Source organism: Durio zibethinus, chromosome 22 (assembly GCF_047325235.1).
Source record: "Durio zibethinus cultivar Kanyao isolate XHJ-2024 chromosome 22, ASM4732523v1, whole genome shotgun sequence".
Taxonomy (NCBI): domain Eukaryota; kingdom Viridiplantae; phylum Streptophyta; class Magnoliopsida; order Malvales; family Malvaceae; genus Durio; species Durio zibethinus.
In genome coordinates, this window is record NC_143183.1 from 12,349,214 (window position 1) to 12,374,235 (window position 25,022).

General features: G+C 32.6%; 1 protein-coding gene and 1 pseudogene across 5 annotated transcripts; one reads left to right on the forward strand and one right to left on the reverse strand.

Moving 5' to 3' along the window:
- The first annotated feature begins 12,356 nt into the window (after positions 1-12,356).
- LOC111307931 (nuclear transcription factor Y subunit C-3 pseudogene) lies at positions 12,357-15,476 on the forward strand (annotated as a pseudogene). Its single transcript, XR_016331845.1, has 2 exons — positions 12,357-12,475; positions 14,540-15,476. The product of XR_016331845.1 is annotated as a nuclear transcription factor Y subunit C-3 pseudogene (transcript).
- Positions 15,477-15,924: 448 nt separating this feature from the next.
- Positions 15,925-24,961, reverse strand: LOC111307930 (pfkB-like carbohydrate kinase family protein). 4 transcript variants are annotated; one of them, XM_022906277.2, is made up of 12 exons: positions 24,859-24,961; positions 24,450-24,710; positions 24,214-24,290; positions 23,922-24,031; positions 23,715-23,838; positions 18,719-18,781; positions 18,412-18,575; positions 17,534-17,595; positions 16,846-16,912; positions 16,512-16,577; positions 16,275-16,403; positions 15,925-16,199 (listed from the first exon to the last, which is right to left on the reverse strand). In XM_022906277.2, the coding sequence occupies exons 2-12, from the start codon at positions 24,682-24,684 to the stop codon at positions 16,172-16,174; spliced, it is 1,125 nt and encodes a 374-aa protein (XP_022762012.2). In that variant the 5' UTR covers positions 24,685-24,710; positions 24,859-24,961; the 3' UTR covers positions 15,925-16,171. The 4 variants fall into 4 exon arrangements, with proteins under 4 accessions (XP_022762012.2, XP_022762011.2, XP_089607414.1 ...); XM_022906276.2 differs by having other exon boundaries at positions 16,275-16,415; XM_089751288.1 differs by lacking the exons at positions 23,715-23,838; positions 23,922-24,031.
- Positions 24,962-25,022: the final 61 nt, after the last annotated feature.

The window sequence follows — 25,022 nt, forward strand, 5'->3', positions numbered from 1 at the left end:
GACCTTTAGGCATGTCATTGATGCATCAAATGATAAAGCATTTGGATGCGCATCTCATGCTTTTCTACTATATTTGGTAGGGAGTACATTATTTTGTGATAAGGCTAGGATGAAAGTCTCATTAGCATACTTACCCCTACTCGAGGACCTCACTACCATTGAGAGATATGCTTAGGGAGCTGGCTTCACTTACTTATATAAGGAGCTTGGGATTGCGAGCAAGGCAAACATGTATCTAATCGTCAGATATCTGACACTTGTCCAGGTATGTATTTATAATTATTAAAAACATATTATAATGATTTGATAGATTTTTAATTAGTCATATATGTGATTATGTAACTAAATATTACTTAAGTATTTCATATAGGTATGGATTTACAAGCACTTTCCCTCTTTGGGCCCAATCATCGATTTGACATGCTCAGACGATTTACTTTGTGCTCGACAATGAAAGGCTTGTATTTATATTGATATATTACCCATTTTACATAAATGCTGGGATAGGTTGACAATATTGGACATGTGCTCGGCCTTATATGCCAAAGGCACATCCATTGGATGAGATTTCCTTTTTCACTAGATGTATCAAGTGTAGGGCAATCGTAGAGCCGTATCAGTAGGAAATGATTTTACACTAGTTTGGCTTTGTGTAGACTATTTCGTAGAGACCATTAGCCCTGTCTTGTATTCGATAAGGGCCATTGTTCAACCAGTATGATGTTATGTATAACTTCATAGACCAGTACTAGAAATGATGGGATATATATATTGTATCAGTTAAATGTCCAGGTCGAAGATGCTTGGGGCTAGAAAAGTGTTCATCAAACAGTAATGCCTAGGTTTGCAGCTATTCACACTTTCAAATTCAAAATCCAAAGCATCAATCAAGGTTCCAACCTCAGTTGATTCATACTACACATACGTATGATGCAGTAAATTATAAATTTTATCATTTAGAGGTTTTTTTATTAATTGGTTACTTGAAATTATATGATATCAATACTAATATTGTTATTAATATTTTTGTAGTGGAACTCAATGACTTTATCTTATGGTGATCATATCTTGGCTCATGGATTTGGTTAGAGCAATGACTATTGGAAAGATGATTTTATCTGAGTACGAGCCACATTAGATAGGTTTGACCATACTATCGCAGGTAGCAACAATCAATCTAGACTGGCATCGACTCTTGCACTATTAGTTCATGCATTTAGATCACCTTAACCATCAAGGCCACTCATATCCACTCCATCCATAGTCCCATCGACATTGACACCTCTAAAGACAATAACAAAGCCTATTTCTGGCTCGCTCATACATGGTCCCTCAGCACCTTCTATCCCACTACCAGTAATATTGACCACATCATCATCCTTGCCAGGTTTTCCCCTTGCTGAGACGATTGCAAAGCCCATTCCTCTTATACTATGTATATATCATCAAGGTAAGAAGCCTAGAAAGAATGATCGATCTTTAGATTTAGACTACTAATTTATGATGATATTGATTCGATTTTGATATACTGATTTTATATATTTATGTTTATGTTTAGTTTATATTTATAGAATATTCATTAGCTTATTATATGTTCAATGTCAATTGGATAACATGTTCAAAACCCTAAACCCCTAAATTTAATAATCATTCATTGGATTATATATTCATTACATAATATAAAATGTTAGCTCAAAGGCTTGAATTAAACCAAGAGGGGGTGAATTGGTTAATAGTAAATTTTTGTGAATTCAATATCCAACAAGCACAAAAATCACAAACTAGTTTTTCTAAGTAAGTAAACACAACAAATATGAGTACTAATAATCTTAAAAGTAAGAGATAGAGATAGAAAATCATACACTAAAATTTATAGAGGTTTGATTCTTATAACAAATATGAGTACTAATAATCTTAAAAGTAAGAGATAGAGATAAAAAATCAAACACCAAAATTTATAGAGGTTCGGTTCTTTTTTTAAGCACCTATGTCCTTTATCTTAGCCTTACTTTCCAAGAAATTCAATCCACTATGTGTTGAAAGTTACAACCTAGCTCTTCAAAGCTCTACACAATCAACAACAAAATCTTTCAAGGGTTATCCTCCCTCATAAGCTTAAAACCTCATAATATAAGTTTTTGAAGTATTTTACAAATTCAAAGAACCTCTCTAAGGTTAGGTGTTTGCTATTTTGAAATACAAATCAAGATCAAGAAGAATATCAGGAGAAAATCTTATAGAACAAGAATTTTTACACTTTTCTCACACTAAGATGCTTTTTAATGCTTGGTGAAGATGGTAGATGAAAACAATAAGTTTTCTTGGCTCTAAGTTGCTTCAAATATAGTGTGAGACCTTCATTTTTATGTTAAGAGTAGAAGATAGCCGTTGCTTGTATTAATTGTTTGAATCCTCTGTAAAATTTTGGATAAAAATAACCGTTGCAAGCATTCTGGGCACGCAAGGATCAACCCCCTCTTGGGGGGATCGATTGGGTTAGTAAAAATACAAGTAGATTTTTCCATATTAAGTACCAATCAATCCATTTTTCAAGTGATTGATCTCCTAGTCTGGGTGATCAACCCCTTTTCAAATTTTGGAAAAACTTTTTCATTTTGTGTAAAAAACCATTGAATCCCTTTAAGAAGGGATAGATTTTGTATTTAAAAACCTAGAACCAATCGATCTATACAAGGAAAGGATCGATTGGTTTTCATGAAATTTATAGGAAAATCCTTTCTAGCCAAAAAATCAATCAATCCCCTTGAGGGGGGATCGATCTTTTCTATGCTACTTTACCTAATTTTATTTTTAAATCATGTCAGATGAATTTGAACATATTTTTAACTGGATTAAAAGCTAAAAAACTATTCAAATTAAGTTCAAATCATTTTAATTCAATTTTAACAAACTTTTTTTTGTCATTTCAAAATGTTTTATCAATTCAAGGCTAACATAAAGTATTGTAGATACCAAATTTTGTTCAAAACATTTTTACCATGATTAACCTAGACTCATTTGTTAATAGGGGCTGAAACTATTAATATAGGACCATTACGTATACCATTTGGGAGGACCATTTATAGCCTATAAAGAGCCCATAAATTAACCCATTTGGAGACCTAAAGTTAACTTGGGTCAAATCTGGTCAAACTTGATCAATAAGATTAAAATTAGTCAAACAAAATCAAAATTACATAAATTTTAGTCAAAATGGATAGTTATGAGGCTAATTCTCAAAAATCACAGCCTAATTGTAATTAATGTGGTTCAAAAGTTAAAAATGGTGATTTTTAAAACACTAAAAATTTTATGGCACTTAGAGAACTATAAAATTATTAAAATACCCTTTAGGGTTATTTTCATAATTTGGCCTTTCTAAGCTTAGATTTTTATGAAACTTTTTAGATATTAATTTCATAATATTTCATGATTTTTGTTGCATTTGAAATTATAATAATACCATGAGAAGTGTGAAATTACCAAATTATCGTTATAAGGGTATTTTCGTAATTCGATATTTTCAAGCTTAGATTTTCATGAAACTTTCTATATCTTACTTTCATAATATTTCATGATTTTTGGTGCAATTGAAATCATAGCAGTACCCGAGAGGTGTGAATTGCCAAAATACCCATTTAGGGGTATTTTTGTAATTTGACCTTCTCGAGCTTGAATTTTCACAAAAATTTTCAGATTTCAATTCTATAATATTTCATGATTTTTGGTACTGTAAAATCTAAAAAATGAGCATGAAAACATTGATTTATAAAAAAAGGCCTAAATACTAAAAACTTTGTACTATGGGTAAAATAGTCTTTTCATGCGATTAGGGGCTATAAAAATCCAATCTTTGTAGTTAATAATGTGGACCATTAGATCTTCTATTGAATCTTGATCCAATGGCTATAGATTGATCCTTGAAAAAAAAAACTTTGGGCCTTGGATGAGATTTGATCCAAAGACCTATACTTACCAAAAAAGAGATTTTTTGAAAGCTCATTTCTTTACAAGAGAGGTCTACCAAGGGAAAAAAAAGAGGAGGAGCTTTCTTGAAAAAAAAAGAAAAAAAAATCATAGAGGAAGAAAGGAAAGCTTGGTTGAAAAAGGCTAAAAGAAAAGAAAACTCTTGAAGAAAACGGGAGAGAAGTAACGCAAACCAGAAAAAAAGGTAAAAACATACAAGAAAGTCAATAGTAAAAAAATCTAAAAATAAAATAGAAAGAAAGGTAGAAAGCAGAGAACATGAAGCAAACGAGTAAGGTCTTGTAAGCAAAAAAGAAAGACATTTGGGAGGGGCTAAAAGAAGAGGTTTCAGAGAAGTAAAACAAAAAATGAAAAAGGTAAGTTCTCATGCCTTTTGTATATGATAGGATGTTGCCTTTCCTCCCTTACATTTCATTGGCTTTATTTTTTGTTTGATTTCACATCATCATTTACATCATTTAGGGTATGTTTGATCTTTTTTTTAATAGTTATTTAAAAGTTTAAGACTTCAAATTGCTAAAAGGAATATAAAACCAAAAACCAATAATAAAGAAGATGAAGGAATTTTTTTGAATAAGGTAAAGTAGGAATTATGCTATTGGGGCATCTTGCATGGGTGTGCATGAATAGTTCAAAGCTCTCACATTCTTTCCTTTGCATGTTAGATGTGAGGACATTTTGACATTTTTTTTTCTTTTTGGTTTCTTAGTTCCCAGGTGATCATTCATGAGAAAGAAAGTCTAAAGGCTAAACCTTTATCCTAAAGCCTTACCATGCATTTTTTTTCTTTTAAATTTAATAAAAGTTGTTGACCTGACATTCCTCCTTCATAAAAAAGAATACCACTAGATTATTCCCAAAAGCAAGTGGTATTGTTCTTTTTTTAAAGGTATAATGCATGTTCATGTGTTTTTTATTATTTGTCTTTTATTGATTTGTTAATTTTGTCCATGCGTGATGCTCGTTGCCATATGATCCATTTATATTTCTTTTGTCATGCCATTTTATGTTTTTGTAGATTCTTTTATCTTCTAGTCATATCCTTTCTATCATCCTTTATTCATTTATTTATCCATTATTTTATCCATTATCATCATATCTCTTTTAAATTATTCATTAATAATATTTCACACACACACACACACATATATTATTCTAGAATATTTATTAAATATATATTTTTTATGTGATAATTATACGATGTAATAATATGAAGATTACAAAAAGGATTATTTTAAAAGATAAAAGGGAAAAAAAATTATAAAAATGAGCTTGCTCTGAAAGTCTACTTAGATATTGAAGACTTTGAAAGAGGTTCATAAATTCTTAAAATTCAAACCCGAACCTACCCAAATCCCCAAACTCGTTTTAAATTTCTAAGGATTTGTATGAAAACCTTTCATGAAGTAATCCGTTCTCGAATGCTACCTAGATGTTGAGATATTTAAGAAATTTTATTTCATTAAGAATTTTCATACATTTTTGTAACTTAAAATAAATCTGTTTGTTAAAATAACAAATATAAAAATATAAAAGAATAAAAAAAATATGATGGGATTTTAAATATAAAAATTTGCACCCAAACTCTACCTAAATATTGAAAAGTCCTGGTGATCTCTTTACATTTGAAAACTCAATTCTTAAATTTGTATTTGATTGTCATTGGCATATGTTTCATTTTCAAATTAATGTCGTAATTTATAATGCATATATATATATATATATGTTTTTAGAGAGGTTTGTAAATTCTTAAAATTCAAACCCAAACCTACCAAAAACTCCAAACTCTTTTAAATTTCTAAGGATTTGTATGAAAACTTTTTATGAAGTAATATGTTCTCGAATGCTATTTAAATGTTAGGGTATTTAGAAATTTTTATTTCATTAAGAATTTTTATACATTTTCACAACTCAAAATAAATTCATTTTGACCACGATTACAAAAATACAAAATAATAAAAATAATAGGACAAGATTTTAAATATAAAAATTCACACCCAAACTCTACTTAGATGTTAAAAAGTCCATGTGGTCTCTTTATATTTGAAAGCTCAATTCTTAAATTCACATTTGATCATCATTTGCATATATTTCATCTTAAAATTAATGTCTTCATTTATGATGCATATATATATATATATGTTTGCTTTAGTTATGGATGTTAAATATTAATTATATTATTTTTCATTTTTTTTACTACACAAAAAGTTTTCTTAAAATTTTTTAGTTTTGAACAAAAAAAAATTAAAATAGCATTATGTGAAATATAATTGTTGGTACTCTACCTAGATGTTGGAGAGTCATCAATGATTATCATTTACAAAGAATGTTGTTTTATTATTTTAGAAGAAATGTTATGATAAATCTTAAATGGAAAGACTATATTTGAATTATGCCTTTATGTTAGAGACTTTGAAGGTATTTTTTAATTTGAAGATTTTCATAATATTCTTAAATAAAGATTTTTAAAACTAATTTTATTTCGTAAAAATAAAGAGAATTGTAATTAAATTTCATATGAAAATCATTTTTGTCCAAAATTACAAATAGCGTATGATTAATTGGTACCAATACTATGGGCGTTATGGGGGGTGATAACCCTTTTCCGCACGTATCCTACTCCTGAACTTGATTTTGTTTTCATATGCCAAAATTATCTTTTTAATAAACTTATTATTTTTATTAAAAAGATGTTAGCTTTATAGGTTAGATGGTGATCTAAGAAGGGGGTGAATTGGATCTCTCCAAATTCTTTCCAAATAATGATTTGAATATAGTTGAATGGAAATTAAGACAATGAGCCCTTTTGATGAAAATATAATGAAAACAATAACAATTAATGAACTTAAAATCAAATATGAACAATAATAAATTATAAGGAGATATGGATAAAGAAATCAAACATAATAATTTATAGAGGTTCGATCCTTCTCCACAAGGTACCTACGTCCTCTCTCTTGGTTGTCCATACCAAGACTCTAATCCACTATGTGTTGAAGATTACAAATAAGCTTCTCAAAGCTTTACAAACTCAACACTACACACTCTTTAAGGGTTATCCTCTCCCTTAAGCTTACAAGCACACAATACAAATTTTTTGAAATGTTTTGCAAACTCTAAAAACTTTTCAAAGGTTAAGTGTTTGCTAATTTGAAGTATACAATGGTATAGACAAGAAAATGAAGAATGAACAACAAAAATAATTTGGATACAATAAATGCAAATATATAGACTGTGAAGCTCTAAAAACTCTTGATTATTTGAGAGAATGAAAATATTGCTTATTGGCTATTGCTCTCTTGATTCATCAATCTTCTTAGTGTTTTGGAGTGCCCAATTTATAGAGAAATTGAAGAAGTAGCCATTGGAGTGTTTGGGAAGTGAAAGTAGCTGTTAAATCCTTGATAAAATAGCCATTGGAGTGATTTTGGCCTTTAGGGGATCGATTGGTTCATGTTTTAAACCAATTTTCCTTTGAAAATAGCCTAACCGATCGATCCCTTTTGTAGAAGATCGATCCCTTTTCTGGATTTTCAGTCCTGGGAGCATTCTGTTTGAAAACCAATCGATCCTTTCTAGAGGGGATTGATCCTGTCCATGCTAGGTGGTAGTTTCATGTTTTGTACTTTACTTACTAATTTGATTATAACTTGAGTTACACAAATCCAAATCACAAACCTTTTGAATATTTATAAACTATACTTAAAGGGCTTTCTATCCATATAAAGTTCATCACCTAATTCACTGTGTATGAATTATAGTGAATTTTCAAACTTACGCTTTGTGCAGTTTTTCTGACAACTGCAGAGTGTCTAGTAAAAATTCAAAATCTTTTCTTAGAAAATTTGGATTTTGATTTTGTTTCATCCATTAGAAAGTAGACTCAAAGAGCTTTCCAACCATATAAAATTCAAATATTAAAACTTTGTGAATTAATATAGAAAAATAAAATAAGTTTAATGTTGGAAAACTTTATTATTGTAAAACAGCTTTCTTAAGTTAATCTTTTTCTCAAAACCAATATTATCAAAATTGTATTAAGTCTAAAATAAATAAATTCACTTTAAAAACAACAATTGGACTTTCATTTAAGCTCAAATAAATAATCTTTAAAGATAGATTTGGTTTGAGAAATATGAAACCAAGAAAGGTTTGTTTAAACTTTGAAAATCATATTATTTATTCAGTACCAAAATATAAAACTTAAGAACATGTACTAAATAAATATTTTTCAAAATCTTGATCAAGCTTATTTAGCTTAATGTTTTGTCATTTCAAAATAAGGATCAATTTAAGGCTAACAAAAGATAAAATTTTTGGGTGTCCAATTACACCTTAAAAAAATATTAGTAGTGATTCTCTATATTTTTCATAATTTTTAAATTTTTACGTCTAGTAATCGAGTCTCTGGACTGATACGTTATGACAAACGTAAACAAATATAAACAATAAACAATAATACAAAATGTTTAGGATCATTATTGAAAATAATCAACTAATATCTATTGTTTCTCGAGTGGCCATATTAGAATTTGCACTAAACATTTACTTGAAATCCTCAACACAAGATATGAAATCTCCCACCTCTGAGCACAATTATACCGAATCTTACACCAGTTGTATGCAATAGGAGGTATTGATGCGAATGACTTCAAAAACAAATACATAAATATATGAACGTTATTTATATAATATCATCAGTACCTGCATAAAATAAAAGCGATAAATATAAATAATAATCAACAACACTAATTAACAGTATTTGTATAAAATGATAATCTTTAATAAATCTAATCATAATTAATTTGTGCTCTAATGGTGCAAATGGTATAGATCTAATAGGGAGATATGTCAGGTACTACCTAAGACTAATGTAGACTAGCACAACATTATATCGGGAGGTAATCAAATGACACATATCAAGTAAAGTCATCAACTTGTTATATAATGCAGAAGTTTTGATACACAATAAAGTTTGTAACAACTTCTCAACATGCTCCATTGATTGATACAAAGTTAGATAATCATCTCGATACTAATTAAGCTCTTCAATTAAATCTTGTCAAACCTGTATCCAACCATTTAATCCCAATTTGACCAACTCAGCAATAGCACAAAACCCACAAAGCCCATCCACCTCAACATCAACGATACTCTATATATACAGATGTAACTCTATCGGTAAATTATCCAAATATCATGTTTTTTTTACTATGGGCCAGTGAACAAGAATTTTAAAGATTTTTTGTGTTGGTTTCTTTGAGTTTGTCATGTTAGTGATGAAGTACTATCCTAAACTGATAACACAATTTTCTATTATGACGTGTTACATTGTGTAGAGGTATATGCTTTTAACGCTCTACGACCTTTTGGCTTAGCCATCCCTAATGGTGGCATCAAGACAGTTATGGATGGATCACAAAGTTCTTACAACTTTCTTTTCATGGTCAACTTACCGAACTCATCACATTCATTGAAGTGATCAACTTCAAACTAGATGGTTAACTTATTAGATATTGAATTATCTTTGCTTTTCGTTAAATCTAACTTCTTCCAATGTGGATGCACTTCAAATAAAGAAATTGTACTTCTCATTCTTATATGCTCTGTAACTTCATCAGTACAAGATAATCCATGCATGCTTCTGATCACACAACCATAAGCATTTGATCAATCCCAACATGATTAGCTCGTTTAACCTCTATCAATATCATATTCAGTGCGCTCATAGAAATCAAACCTTGCAACTCTTTGAATAATGAAAGCTTGAAATTATATTCCACAACGGTAACATTTTATTCAAATGAAGCCTTGATATCTGTATGTTAAAGCTCAATAAATGCGTTCATTATCTTCCATGATGATTCGAAATCCCTCTGTGATAATCCAAGGTGCCTTTTTAATTTCGAATGTGCACTCTCGACCTTGAAAAAAATATTAAAGGTATATTAATAATTTGTTATGAAACATTGAAAACCATAAATACTATTACAAATATAAATCATACCTATTTGTTGTAACATTGCCAAAGTGCATTATTTTATCAATCCAAGCTGCAACAAATCTATCCGTATACTTTACCAACCACTGCTCTTCACATACTTTAATGCACTTGGATAAGTTTGGTAATCAATTTCTAATGAGCTTAGATGTCTTTTGTACTCATCATAGGTAGATGAATACATTAGTACACTCCAATCGGACATGAATGCCTTCTATTTTTTCTTTCACTCAAAATACTTCTTACAATTATCAAACACATTTCTATTGATATGCAATTTACAAAGAAGATCGATCGTGCTTGGAAACACTGTCTCTATGGCATTCATTAATGCCAACTCTCTATCAGTAACAATAACAATAAAAAATTTACCAGCAGGCATAAAATCTTTTTAAGTTATCTAATGCCTAAATGTAATTCTCACAACACTTGGTCTCTATGTACACAAATACAACAGAAAATGTCATCTCAATAGAAGTCACGCCAATATTTTCAAGTAATGGCATATGGTACCTGTTCGTTTTATAAGTATAATCCATAATCAAAACTAATGAGAATGCTTGCAATAACTCTACACCAATAAATTTATACCAGTAGGATGAGCCCAAAAAAAGTCTTTCACACAGTCATTGACTTGTCATACCTAGGTCATTCTAGGTATTTATAATCTGTCAACTTCTTCATCAATTGTTGCATTTATGATCTACCAGCTTTCTCAACATATTTTTGTTTTTTATATTCATTGTATATTGTCTTTATAGTACTGACATTCTTCCCATTATATTGTTTTTTAGTGAACAGTATGTTTTTGGTTTGATTATACTGTTGACATATCAACAACTAATCCTTTTTCTTTTTCTGTTAACTAAACTGCATATGAATGTCCCTCTAATTGTTGTGTTGGTAGATAATTGTGAATTTCACATACTATTTTCATGCCTCATTCATCATTTATTGCCAACTTAATACCATGTAACTCAAGTGGGCAACCATATTTTTTTGTTCTCATTCTCTTATGTTTCATTTCTTTACATTGCCCTTATTTTTAAAATGTCTGTATTTTCCATTTCATTCACATGCCAATTTTATTCTAGGTTTTTTCGAGCTTCCCAACTAATAGTGTTTAATTACTATGATGAAACCTTCATTTTTTTTCAATACGTCTAGCCCATGAAATCAAAATTTCTCAACTACAAAACACCTGCAAAACATTTTTAACTTATTATGCACATACAAACTAACATTCTATGCTTTTATGTCTTCTAATAACAATAAATCTAAAAAAATATAATCTTACTTAATCCGTAGTAAATGAATTGGTGCGATCATATCTAGTATATAAATTGTGTGGTAATTGATTCCACTCTTTCAGCGCATTTTTCAAATTAATTTACATATCACACAATATATTAAAAAATATTATTAAAAGAAATATAAATATTTCCCACAATTATTTTGTATTTTCAGATTATAGTGTATTCTAAAAAATGAACTTCCAAGAATACAATGTAATTCTCATAAATGAATTTTTGAGAATACAATGAATTCTTAGAAATGAAATTTCGAGAATACATAATATTTCTTAGAAATTTATCTCCGAACCTTACATTGTGTTCTTAGAAATTCGATTATGAGAAATAAAGTATGTTCTCGAAAATATATTTTCGAGAATTACATTATTTTTGTAGAAATACATTTCTAAAAATAGACTATAAATATTGAAAATATGTTTTTGAGAATACAATATAATTATTGGAAGCAAATTGTTGAGAACTATAAAATTTCAAACTCGATTCCATACCTCTAGGAATGCTTTTCCCCCATTGTTGTTTCTCATTTTTGAATATATTCTTACATAGTTTGTAGGGTTTAGTTAAGGTTTCAAAAATTGGATTTTTGCTTTAAAAATTTAGGATTTAGTGTATGAGAAAGAAATATTAAAGAGGAAGAAGAAGAAGAAGAAGGAGAAGGAGAGAACGGGGAAAAAGAAGAAGGAATTGGTGTACATGATACAAAGGGCATTTTTGTCTTTTCGTAAAACATTGAGGAGTAGAAAAAAAAACTAGAATGGAAATTAGAATGAAAAGCAAGGGCAACAGAGGGACAGTCAAACTAAGACCCAATGTACGTTGGAAGTGGAGAGATAGTGAAACGTCTGTTAAACAACTCCTACATCCTCTGTCTCTCTCTCTCTCTCTTTAATTTCGCTATTTATTAAATTTAAAATATCTTAAACAATCCCGCCCTAAACCCCCTAATATTTCTCTCTTCCATAGTCCATACTAATCCAAACACATTTAAAACAAAAAGTAATGCATTTGTCATTTTTCCCCTCTTTCTTTCTGTGTATATAAATTATAATACAGCTCTCAACCCTCAAATGAATCGATCAGTTATTTTCCCTCTTAATATTTTTTCGCTTTAGGGTTCCGATTATGAATAAGATCGACTGATCGAAAGCCAAACGACAAGCAGTAGCAGCAAAACGTACAGTTTTTTCTTTTTTTTTTCGATTTTATTTTTATAGCTCAGCTGATTGCTTCGATCATCGTTAATTTTCTGTCTAATTTGTTATTTTGTAATTATTTCTTTTAGTTATTTTTTTATATGTGGGATTGACGAAGATTTTCCTTCTTTTTCTTTTGATTTGGTTTTGATTCATAATTGACGCGATAAGAATGACCTATGAAGTATTTGTTTTTTGTAAGCGTATGTATATGTGTATTTATACGTTTGTTTGTTCCTAAAGAAACATTTGAACTGCTTGGTATGTATATATGCGTATTATAGGTGTATATTATGTATGTACTTACGTATGTATACATATTAAAAGTCGATTGCAATTACTCTGCTTGTTTTGTTTTCATTTTGGGGCTGTGATTTTTGAATGATTCAAATTGATTTTATGTTATTTTAGAATATTTGGATTTTTTCCATGCTCTGGATCGTGGATTATGATTATTATGATGGCTGTGGCTTTAGCGGATTTTACAAGCAAACAACACTAACATAACTCAACTATTAATAATAAGCAGAGTGTTCCGCAAACAATTCGTAAATATGCTCAATTTTTTATAGTTAATATTTGGTTGTTAAGCTAAATAAACAATTTTGAACAAAATTTAATATTTGTTTAATAAATGAAATGAACTCAACCTAATATCTAAATAATTTGATTATATTTACAAATAAATTCATTTAAAATTTCTTCGTTTAGAGCTTGTTTGAAGATTGGTTTATTGTTTGAAAATAATAAATTATTATTATTATTATTGATATATTTAATTTATTTGTTGATTTTTTCTATTAATTATTTTTAGGGGTATTATACTATTACTTTAGGTAGTACCCGAGACAAACTTGAAAAAAATAACACACGAAGAGAAAAAAACACTTCAAAATTTGAAATAAAAACCCAAAGCATAAATCATAATTCTCATTTCATTCTTTTGTTTCCTTCACAGCCCCCCATCCCTCCCCCTCCCCCTCCGCCTCCCCCTCCCCCATGCTAAACTCTGTTTCTCATCCCATCCCACCAACCAGCTACCAACGCAGTACCTATTCCTAACTCTATACCAGCAGCGTACCACCAGCAATCATTTCAGACTAGCTCACCATTTCAACTTCTTCTTCAGCTCTCCTCCACCATCATCGTTTTCCCCTTCAGCTCTTGTTTGCTTTCCTTTCCAACACACCCAAACCCCCCCCCCCCCCCCCTTTCAAGAATCTCAAGAAGAAACTCTACAGCCATCTTCTCTGCTTTGCAACGTTGGGCTGCATTTTAAGGAGTGGCCTCTCAAGTATCAACTGATCCTAAACTGAGCTCGAATATCCAAAAATCTAAATGAGCTGAGCTCCTAGATAATGTAAAAAATCCTTACCGAGCTCGAGATGGTCCTAAACACTCCTAAAATAAACAAACAAATCATGAATAGAGCTCAAATAAACAAAATAATAATAATAATAATGAACAGACCAAAGCTTTGGTTCAAGATCGGCTCATTTACACCCCTATCAAACGTGTCTTTCCTTGTCAAATGTAATTAGCCAACTTGTCCAAATTTAATTCATTGTCTTAGCTATAACTAACAAATGCTTCATAACAGATAGAAACATTTTTGACCTAGTATTTATAGCAACTTGACAATTGACAATGAAGAAAGTCCTCTTACGCCAATCACTCTCTAGGATTTCTTACAACTGAATTTTTACTGGTTAAATACAGGACATGTCTTGATTGTCCACTACTTTCGCGAGATTACTTTTTACTGTTTAGGATGAATTAGTTGAATGTATAAAAAGACATTCTGCTAGTCTGATTGTCGTCAAGATCAAAAGTTATTCATATTCTGAGTTTTCAGGATTGTGGAAATCTATTTTTCTGTATTGTTTTTTCTTTTAGAATAGTAGTTTGCGCTTATGTAGTTGTTAAAACAATCCTCTACCATCGTTGCTTTTCCATCAGTTTATGTTTTCTCTCTAGGTTCTGGAAATCAATCTATTTGTATTCTTTTATAAATGCTTAAGAGTTTATTTATTACTTGGCACTAGAATTGGTAGCATAAAGAATATCTTCCTAATTAATATAGACCAGTATGGATCAGAAAGGCCATGGGCAGACCTCTGCAATGGGCGTAGTTGGTAGTGCAGCTGCAGTTCCATATGGTGTAACCACTTATCAACATAATCAAATTATGCGAACCTCTGTTCCTGGATCGGTTGGCTCAATCCAATCCCCTACCCAGCCAGCAGGTCTCTCTGCCTCTTCAGCTCAGCTGTCCCAACACCAACTTGCTGATCAGCATATCCATCAACAACAGCAACAGCAATTGCAACAACAACTCCAGAGCTTTTGGGCAAATCAGCATCAAGACATTGAGCAGATTACTGATTTTAAGAATCGTAGCCTACCATTGGCCAGGATTAAGAAGATTATGAAGGCAGATGAGGATGTGAGAATGATACCAGCTGAAGCTCCAGTAGTATTTGCTAGGGCCTGTGAAATGTTCATTCTAGAGTTGACACTGAGGTCCTGGAATCACACTGAGGAAAATAAGAGGAGGACCCTCAAGAAGAACGACATTGGCACAGCGATAACGAGGACTGATATATTTGATTTTCTGGTTGATATCGTCCCAAGAGAGGATTTAAAAGATGAGGCTATTGCATAAGTGCTAAGAGTTGGAGGTCCGGCTGATGGTCATCCTTACTATTACATGCCACCTCAGCTTGTTCCACATGCTGGTGCTCCAGGTATGACGGTTGGTAAGCCTGTGATGGATCATCCCCTTTATGGCCAACAGTCTTGCCGTTATGCTGGTCAGCAGATGTGGCCACCACAACAGCAGCAGTCACCTTCGGATTCTTAAATGATATGCTAATGGCTACTTAAAATCTTGAAGGACAGTGCAAGAGAATTGATTATCATACCGTAGTATGTAATTGAAGTCAATATTATTGCATTACAATTTAATTACTCCTCTATATATAGTGTAAAAGTTGAAAGATGTTTCGTTTTAAGGCCCATGGTTCCTTCTTTCCTTTGTTTTTTTTTTATTTATTTTATTCTTCTGGGTCTTTTATGCAAATTCGAAGTTCTAAGGTTGTCTCATGTTATTTTCGAAGCTATAACATTCTACCATCGTGTTGAACACATTGTACTTATTGCATGCGATTAATTGTCCTTGACAGAATTAGTTATTCGACTTCGGATTCATCTTCACTACAGATTTTTCTGTACAAATTTGTCCAGTCAGAATGCAATCTTGACGAACCATGCGGACCACATTTTCACATGTTTATTGTTCGAAAGAAGTGTTTGAAAAGACGACCCTCAAGCATTGTGGCACACGGAAATAACTTAATTCCCTGAAAGAAGCCTTTCGCCTAACCATCCATTTTACCGGACAATGGAAAAGGGTTGAAAACCAAAGATATGAGAAAACAATACTCCATGGAAAAAGATACTCTCAAATTTTAGGATCAATGTACATTAATATATTTTCATTACTCACCCTAAGTCCAAACCCCATTGAAAAAAGCTATTCAGTACGTTGAATCATGGGTTTCACATTATCAGCATTCCATGGAAACACTAAGATCATTCATGACATGAAAGAAAAGGTTTAAGCATACAAAGGACTTTGTTGGTGAAGCAGCCAGTCAGGACATCTGTGTCCATTATCAAGATGCTGGACAAATCGCCTCCAAACTGGATCAACACAAGTAAATGGTAAGACAGGAATTCTATTTCAGTTTAAATTCATTCTCATGATAGAAGAGGTACCTTTGCCCCAAGCATTCAATGATATCGGTGGTAAGAGTTGACCTTTGCTTATGCTCAAAAGCAAGAGATGCAGCTTTCCTCAATAAAGCAGAGCCCGCAATGCAACCCAACACAGTTGGATTTGTCGGACTGTAATGATCCCTTGTTTAAGAAAACAATCAATGAACATGTAGGAGAGGAAATTGAGGAACCATAGTGAGTTTGCCAGGAATATGAGATAAATCTAGGCAAAACTACCTGACAGTCGGTTTCCTTTCTGTGGCCAAAATATGTTGACGAGCCCAAGATAAAAATACCCCAACGCTGGCACAGAAACCCGAAATGGAAAAGATCAAAAATCAAAATTATTCCATGCTCTTGAAATCTGAATTCAAGGATAGATGCATCACTCCAAGAAAATGGGTAAGAAATAAGTCCGACAGAATGCACAATGCCCAAGAAAAACAAAAAGGGATGTCCATGAAATTTGATGAAAAATTATATTTCCCATATAGTGAATAGCTATTTAAAAAAAATCACAGAAGCTATTTCAATACACAAATATAAGATGAAATTCTAATGTATCAATTACCTTCCAGAAAGGATATCACCTTGGCCACCACAGCGCCGTGGGGATCCATAAATGCCCACTGATTGGACTACATAACGCAAACGTGTGGCATTAAAAATGTTACGCAATTTCCAAACAAAAAGGAAATAAATAGGGTGCTTCAAAAATCAAAGAAAGCCAACAATCAGAAAATGCAATTCTTTTCGCCAAAACGAAAAAGCATTTCTTAGAGTGGATTAAAGCAAATCAAATCATAAGATTTACACTGATAATTTCACACGCATAGGAATATAAGTGGATGCAATAACAGAAAGTTTGGAAAAGGAACAAAAGAAACTTTCGGAGGGTTCTGAACTTTTGGGCCACTAGCTATTGAGTAACAACACAGAATATAATACAGCAGAACCATACAAATTAATATATTCAGCTTGCTTTCAAGAAACATCAGGTAGCTCATTGATGTTAATAATTTTTTATCTTCAGTTTCCACTCTATAACTAAGTTAGGACACACAAGATCAAAAAGATTTTAGTGTTAAGAGGCATATTTTAATCAACATGTGTTTCCATATGTCCTGCATGGGTAAAATTTATTGCATTGGTCACAAATGCAATTTTCTCAAAAGATGCCACCATTCTCAACTCAAATGTTGTAATAAAAGAACATAAATTTTGAGCATAATACATTTGCAAGTCAGGAGGTTCCATACCTATTTCACCATCACTAATGAGGTCAGACTTTCCTTTCCTTAAGATAGTTACACAACCCATCCTGACCAATAGGGGCACTTCAAATTAGAAAGTTTTCAGAATAGTGCATTAAATTTCTTCCATTAAGAAAAGGAAAAAGGTAGTTCATCTGACCACCAAATATTTAGAAAATCAAATATAAGATAAAGTACATTGTCTAGCCAATATAATACTAACAATTGAAAACCCAAAGAATGTGGCAACACTAAAAGGGGATACTTATTAGCTGCTGTGGTCTACGCCTCTCATATAAAGAGGAGCTTGCTAACTGTTTACCCACATTCACCCAATCCTTGGCATGTGCAATCCATATGCAAGCTATGAGCCTCAGATGCACATTACACCTTAAATTCAACCAAATGTTATCACTAAGTTGTAATGGCTGAACATAGAAAACCATAATCTATTCAGATATAGAGTTCTTCATTACCACATTATATATCACTATCTGTAATATACACAAATGCTTTAGAGCACCAAAACAGAATATCAACAAACTGATCTGTCCTCTATAGCAATAGATTGAAATGGATGAAATTGGTTTTCTTCTCTAACCATTCTGTTGAATGAAACCAATATGCAGATTGAAACTCAATAGTCTGACCTCTATAATGTAGATCCATATGCATCCAGTTTGTTTGAATACTGTCTATAAATTTGCAGATGTATACTAAAAACTAACTCTGAGGTTTTCTCAAAAATAAAAAACAAAAACAAAAAAATGTTCTTATCATATATATTCACGATAAAAAAAAAATCTCAACAATGATAATCTTTATTCCTCATGTGCTTTAAATGCGTATATGGGGAAAAAAGAGAACTTGCAAAAGCAATATACCCTTTGGAAAGAGAAAGCAGCTCCCCATGAGCTTCTTGATCGTTTACTTCACAACCTAGAACTTTCTGAACCAGGCGCTTGTATTCATTGACATTTGGAGTTAAGACAGCTAAGGGATAGCCGCTAACAAGTTCAACACTGTTTGTCACAAGGAAGAGTCCATCCTAGGAAATACCAGGTAATAAACAGGAACACAATGGCAAATGGCATAAACATTAAAAAGTTAAAAAAAAAAACAGAGCTGGTATGGTATTGAGCATGTATCTGTACCAGACAAAGCAAATACTTGTGGTTACTGATTACATACCCCATCTACAACCATGGGAACATTTGACTGCCTTGCATGTGTCATGATTTTGCTCACACATTCCTGAACATGATGTGCAAGGGTTAAAATAGTTGCACATGTTCTATGGCAGGAAGTATTGCCAGAGGAGAAAAGATGCAGCAAATGATTATGAAAGAGCTATTCCTAGGAATCTGTGCACACACCAAGAATATTTGCAACGAAAAATACTAAGTTTTATTTCAGAACTCAAGAAGAAATTGAAGTTTCAAAGTCAAATTTGCAGACAAAGACCTAAAGAAACACATTACTTGGACTTACCTATCCCTGAATAATTTTTTGTGGGAAAACACTTATTTACAGCTGGTTGTAATATTGTAATCTGCATATTTATATTTGTATCTCTAGAATTAAGTATTTGTATCCCTAGAATTAAGGAAGATTTAGTTTCCTAGTTTAACCCCTAGTTAGTTGTATATAAACCTAAGATTCTTGAATAATTGAAAATAAGCAGTTTTTCAATATACATTCAGTTTCCACATGGTATCAAAGCTTTAGGCTCTTCTTGGGAAGAAAAAATTTTAGCCTTCATTGCCGAATCCTGTTTAGGCCTTCATTGCCGAATCCTGTTTAGGCCTTCATTGCCGAACCCTTTCAAAGAAAGATATCACTATCACCCAGTTTGAGGAAACGTTAACTGGAAAAATCACTGGAGGACTATAGATGTCTCAGAAACAAGGAAAGTTCAACAGGGAAGAGATTGAAAAGCTGAGAAACTTATTGAAAATCCTTGAAAAGCCTACTATGGTATGTTCTTTGGGTAAAGTTTCTAGTTCAGGTAAAGCTTCCGGTTCTCATGGATTAAATGTCTCGACTAAGCCTATTACGAGTTCTTGGGTCATTGACTCAGGAGCCACAGATCAAATGACACATTCCTCACAAAAGTTTAGTACATATAACCTATGTCCTAGTAATAAGAAAATTGTTGTTGCTAATGGTTCACTTATCACAGTGGCAGGATTAAGAGATGTTCAAGTTAATCCCTCATTTGTTCTCAAAAATGTTCTTCATGTTCCTGGATTATCTACTAATCTGATATCTATACAAAAACTTACCAGAGATATGAATTGCAAAGTAACTTTTTATCCCTCTTATTGTGAATTTCAGGACCAGAGTTCGGGGAAGATGATTGGACTTGCTAAGGAGAAGGATGAACTATACTATCTTGAGACATCAAATAACACAAGTAGTATCAAAAATAGTTTACCTTTGTCATTTCTTTCTGAAAAATCTTCCAATAAAGACAAAATCTGGCTTTATCATTTTCGTCTTGGACATCATTCTTTTGGAACCTTGAGAAACATGTTTCCTTCTTTGTTCAAAGAATTAAATGTTGAAGATTTTCATTGTGATATTTGCGAATTTGCAAAACATAGACGTGTGTCTTTTCCAATCAGTAACAAAAGAAGTTCTACTCCCTTTTACTTGATTCATAGTGACATTTGGGGTCCCTCTACAATTTCTAATATTTCTGGTGCGAGATGGTTTGTTTCATTCATAGATGATTGTACTAAGGTTTCTTGGGTTTTTTTACTTAAATCCAAATCAGATGTGAATAGTGTGTTTTTAAGCTTCCAAAACATGATCCAAAATCAATTTGGAGTACGAATAAAGAGATTTAGGTCTGATAATGCAAGAGACTACTTCAACCAGAGTCTATCCACCTATTTCCAAAAAGAGGGGATTATCCATGAGTCATCTTGTGTTAATACTCCACAGCAGAATGGAGTGGCAGAGAGGAAAAATAGCCATTTACTAGCCACAACCCGAGCCTTTCTTTTTCAAGCAAATGTACCTAAATCTTATTGGGGGGAAGCTGTTCTCACTACCACACACATTATAAATAGGTTACCTTCAAGAGTTTTGGGATTTAAAACTCCTATGAACTACTCTCACAATTTTATCCCAACCTCAATACCACAAACAATCTCACACTTAGGATATTTGGTTGTACATCATTTGTTCATGTTCACGGTCATAACAGGGGAAAGTTGGATCCAAGAGCGATTAAGTGTATTTTTGTAGGGTATTCTTCAACCCAAAAAGGATATAAGTGCTATCATCCTCCTACCAAAAAATTTTGTGTCTGCAGATGTCACTTTTGAAGAAAATAAACCATTTTTTACTCAACCTTATCTTTAGGGGGAGACTTCATTCATGGAAGATAAGGATAAAGACTTCTTTTTGCTTGATTTGCCCCCTTCTTCAACATTTACACCCATTAATTCTTTTGAGTCGAAACCTGTTTCTGCTGAGCTCAAGTCAAACACTGAATTTGAGTCTGAACCCATTCTAAATACGGAAGATGTGACAAAGGATAATATTGTTCTTGATTCTATGAAGGAATTGCAGATGTACTCAAGAAGGAAAGTTCTAGATCCTGAACCAGTGCCAGTCCAAAAACCTGATCCTAACTCTGAAAATGAGGTAACTACAGTTTTTGACTCTGTTTCTCAAAATGAGCATGAATCTCCTAAAGCTATAACTAGTGATTATGATTTGCCTATTGCCATTAGGAAAGGAAACAGAGAATGTACCAAGCATCCACTATACCCAATATCTAATTTTGTGTCATTTGAAAAATTCTCACAATCCCACAAAAATTTTCTTGTGAGCCTAAACACTATTTCTGTTCCAACTACATTATCCGAGGCATTATCCAGTGAGAAATGGAGGCAAGCCATGAAAATAGAAATGGAGGCCTTAGAGAAAAATCAGACATGGGAAATGGTAGAGTTGCCTAAAGGAAAAAATCCAGTGAGGTGTAAATGGGTTTTCACTGTAAAATACAAGGTAGATGATACTGTTGAAAGGTATAAAGCCAGGTTAGTGGCTAAAGGCTACATTTAAACCTATGGAGTGGATTACCAAGAAACCTTTGCTCCAGTTGCCAAGATTAATACAGTTAGGATTTTGTTATCATTGGCTGCAAATTACAATTGGCAGCTTCAACAATTTGATGTAAAGAATGCTTTTTTACATGATGATTTGGAAGAAGAAATATATATGAAGGTTCCATCGGGATTTGGAGGTCATCTAGAAGCAAACAAAGTATGCAGGCTAAAAAAGGCTTTATATGGCCTTAAATAGTCTCCTAGAGCTTGGTTCGGGAGATTTGCCAATGTCATGCTAGCAATGGGATATAAACAGAGTCAAGAAGATCACACATTGTTTATCAAGCACTCTGATTCAGGGAGAGTCACAGTTTTATTAGTGTATGTTGATGATATAATTGTAACTGGAGATGATGAAAAAGAGAGAGAATCTCTAAAACAGTGTTTGGCTAGAGAATTTGAGATAAAAGAGCTAGCGAGATTGAAGTACTTCTTAGGAATTGAAGTAGCTCACTCACGGCATGGTATTTTTATCTCACAACAGATATATGTGATGGATCTTCTAAAGGAAACTAGGAAGCTTGCATGTAAACCTGCAAATACCCCTATAGATCCTAATCATAAAATTGGAGAAGCTAATGAAGATGCTGCTATAAATAGAGAGATGTACCAAAGATTAGTTGGAAGACTCATTTATCTCTCACATACTAGACCTGATATAGCATATGCTGTGAGTGTGGTAAGTCAATTTATGCATAATCCTAAAGATGTGCACCTACAGGCTGTCTACCGTATATTGCACTATTTGAAGGCCAAATCCTGGGAGAGGTATCTTATTAAAAAAAAATTCGAGGTTAGTTCTGGAAGCATATACAAATGCTGATTATGCAAGTTCAGTAACTGATAGAAGATCCACCTCAGGTTATTGCACTTTCTTAGGTGGTAATCTTGTGACTTGGAGGAGTAAAAAACAGAATGTGGTGGCAAGATCAAGTGCTGAAGCAGAGTTCAGAGCAATGGCTCAAGGAATTTGTGAACTACTATGGTTAAAGATTATCCTAGAAGACTTGAAGATCAAGTGGGATGGACCAATGAGACTCTACTGTGATAACAAGTCTGCAATAAGCATTGCACACAATCCTGTGCAACATGACAGAACAAAACACATTGAAGTAGACCGGTATTTCATAAAGGAGAAACTAGACAGTGGGTTGATTTGTACACCTTATGTATCAACCAAGGGTCAACTTGCAGATGTGTTGACTAAAGGTCTCAGCAGTGCAACATTTCAAGAAATTATTTCCAAGCTGGGAATGGAAAACACCTATTCACCAGCTTGAGGGGGAGTGTGGGAAAACACTTATTTACAGCTGGTTGTAATCTTGTAATCTGTATATTTATATTTGTATCTCTAGAATTAAGTATTTGTATCCCTAGAATTAAAGAAGATTTAGTTTCCTAGTTTAACCCCTAGTTAGTTGTATATAAACCTAAGATTCTTGTATAATTGAAAATAAGCAGTTTTTCAATATACATTCAGTTTCCACATTTTTCTAAGATCAAAGGTTCTTTCATTTCACATTAGAGAGGGAGGGAGCAAAGAAACCATTCTTACTCAAGCTTAAAATAAGTATTTCTCATTCCACAAGGGCTTTGCTTGGCTTTAAGAATATGCATGACAATTGTTGGTCAATGACAAGCATAGCATTGCTCACAACCAAAGCCAAACAACATTATGACCCTTCAAAGGATAAATAAAAGCACATTCATCATACGCATTCCTGTACATGCTTAGCCAAGCAAAAGAAAACACATGCTCACAAAAACAATACTCCACACAAGCATGCATATTCAACAGCATTTGTACCATTAGGTACTACTTCCATATTGCATGTATTTATCCATGAGAGCTCATAGCTAAATTCTCAAAATGACAAGCCGGAAAATGGCCGACAGTACCACATGAACATTAAGGAGAATTTAGAAACATGGACACTCCTCATCCACAATTAAGATTAGATTGAAAAATGATTCAGGTATTTAGAAATCAGAAATGCATACACATGTATCTTAAGTCATATTAATAATTAACATGAAGTTTGAATCAAGTGAGGAAAGCACACCAGAAGAAATGGGTCCCTTCCAAGGCCTGGACCAATAACCAGACAATCAAATCTTTCCATCCACTTATCAAACTCAGAAATAATCTTCTTTGATATGTTTCTTCTGCCCTCATCATCAACATCACTTTCTCACCAAAATAACATAACAGTCAGAAATTAAAACAATAGACATTGAAAGACTGATCTGAAGACAGAGAGAGAGATCACCTAATACTATATGACTCTTGTAAAATTGGGTGCACTATTAATTCAGGGCTATAGCTTTTTATAACTGTGGCAGCACCTTCAGTACAGAAAACATGGGACAAATCTGCACCCTAAAAGGGGAAGAAAGCTATTCATATTCAATTAAACAACAGGATTGGAAGTAGATGAAAAGAAACTAAGCATTCTCCATAAAAGAAATCTACAATATAGGGCAAATTCTTAGAAAGGAACCAGATCGAAGATAAGGCAATATATATATATATATATTAAAAAAAAAGGAGCAAACGGTTACAATTTTCAATGCTGAAATAGCAGCAAAGTAAGGTGCACCGGTGTACTCACGACACCCCCCAATAACAGCAATCTTCCCTGACAGAACAAAAATGGGATTCCCATGTCAAATTCAATTTCTCAAACAAAACAACAAGCATTACATAAACACCATAGTAACATTCTTAAAACCTCTAGTAACTTCAACCATTGCCCTTACCAAAATAACAGAGGTGACTTTGTGTTCTGAGCTCTTACCAGCTTGGCCTTTATGTCTAGTTGGGTCAAGGGATGGAGTAATTGCCCTCAAAACATTCTCAGCATCAGCCTCTAAAGAGGCTCCTCCACTTAAGCATTTCACTGCTTCCATTCTTTTCTGATGAGTGATATCACTGTACCCTCCAAGAGACTTTATCAAAAACTGTTGCCTCCTCAACACAGCTGGTGAAGCTAATGATGAAAATCCAGAATTCATTCCATACTTAACAAACATCAGCAATCAAGCTAAGCAACAATCAACTGTCGAAAGAAAAAAAAAATCAACTGTTTAAAATCGAATTTAACAATGATTCAAATTGACAGATTACTGATCTTGAATTGAACAAGAAGGAAAGAATTATGATCCACAGCCAAAAAAAAAAAATTGAAACTTTATGTTAAAGTTCACCAGAAATTAGCAGTAGCTGCATGGAACAGATGAAACTGGATCAGCTTCAGCCTTCAGCTACGATCTGAAAAGTATAATTGTTTTTTTATTTTTCCATTTAATTGGATTTTTAACACGTCATCTTTACTTATATGCCGTCGGATTGGGTTGGTCAAAACAGGGTG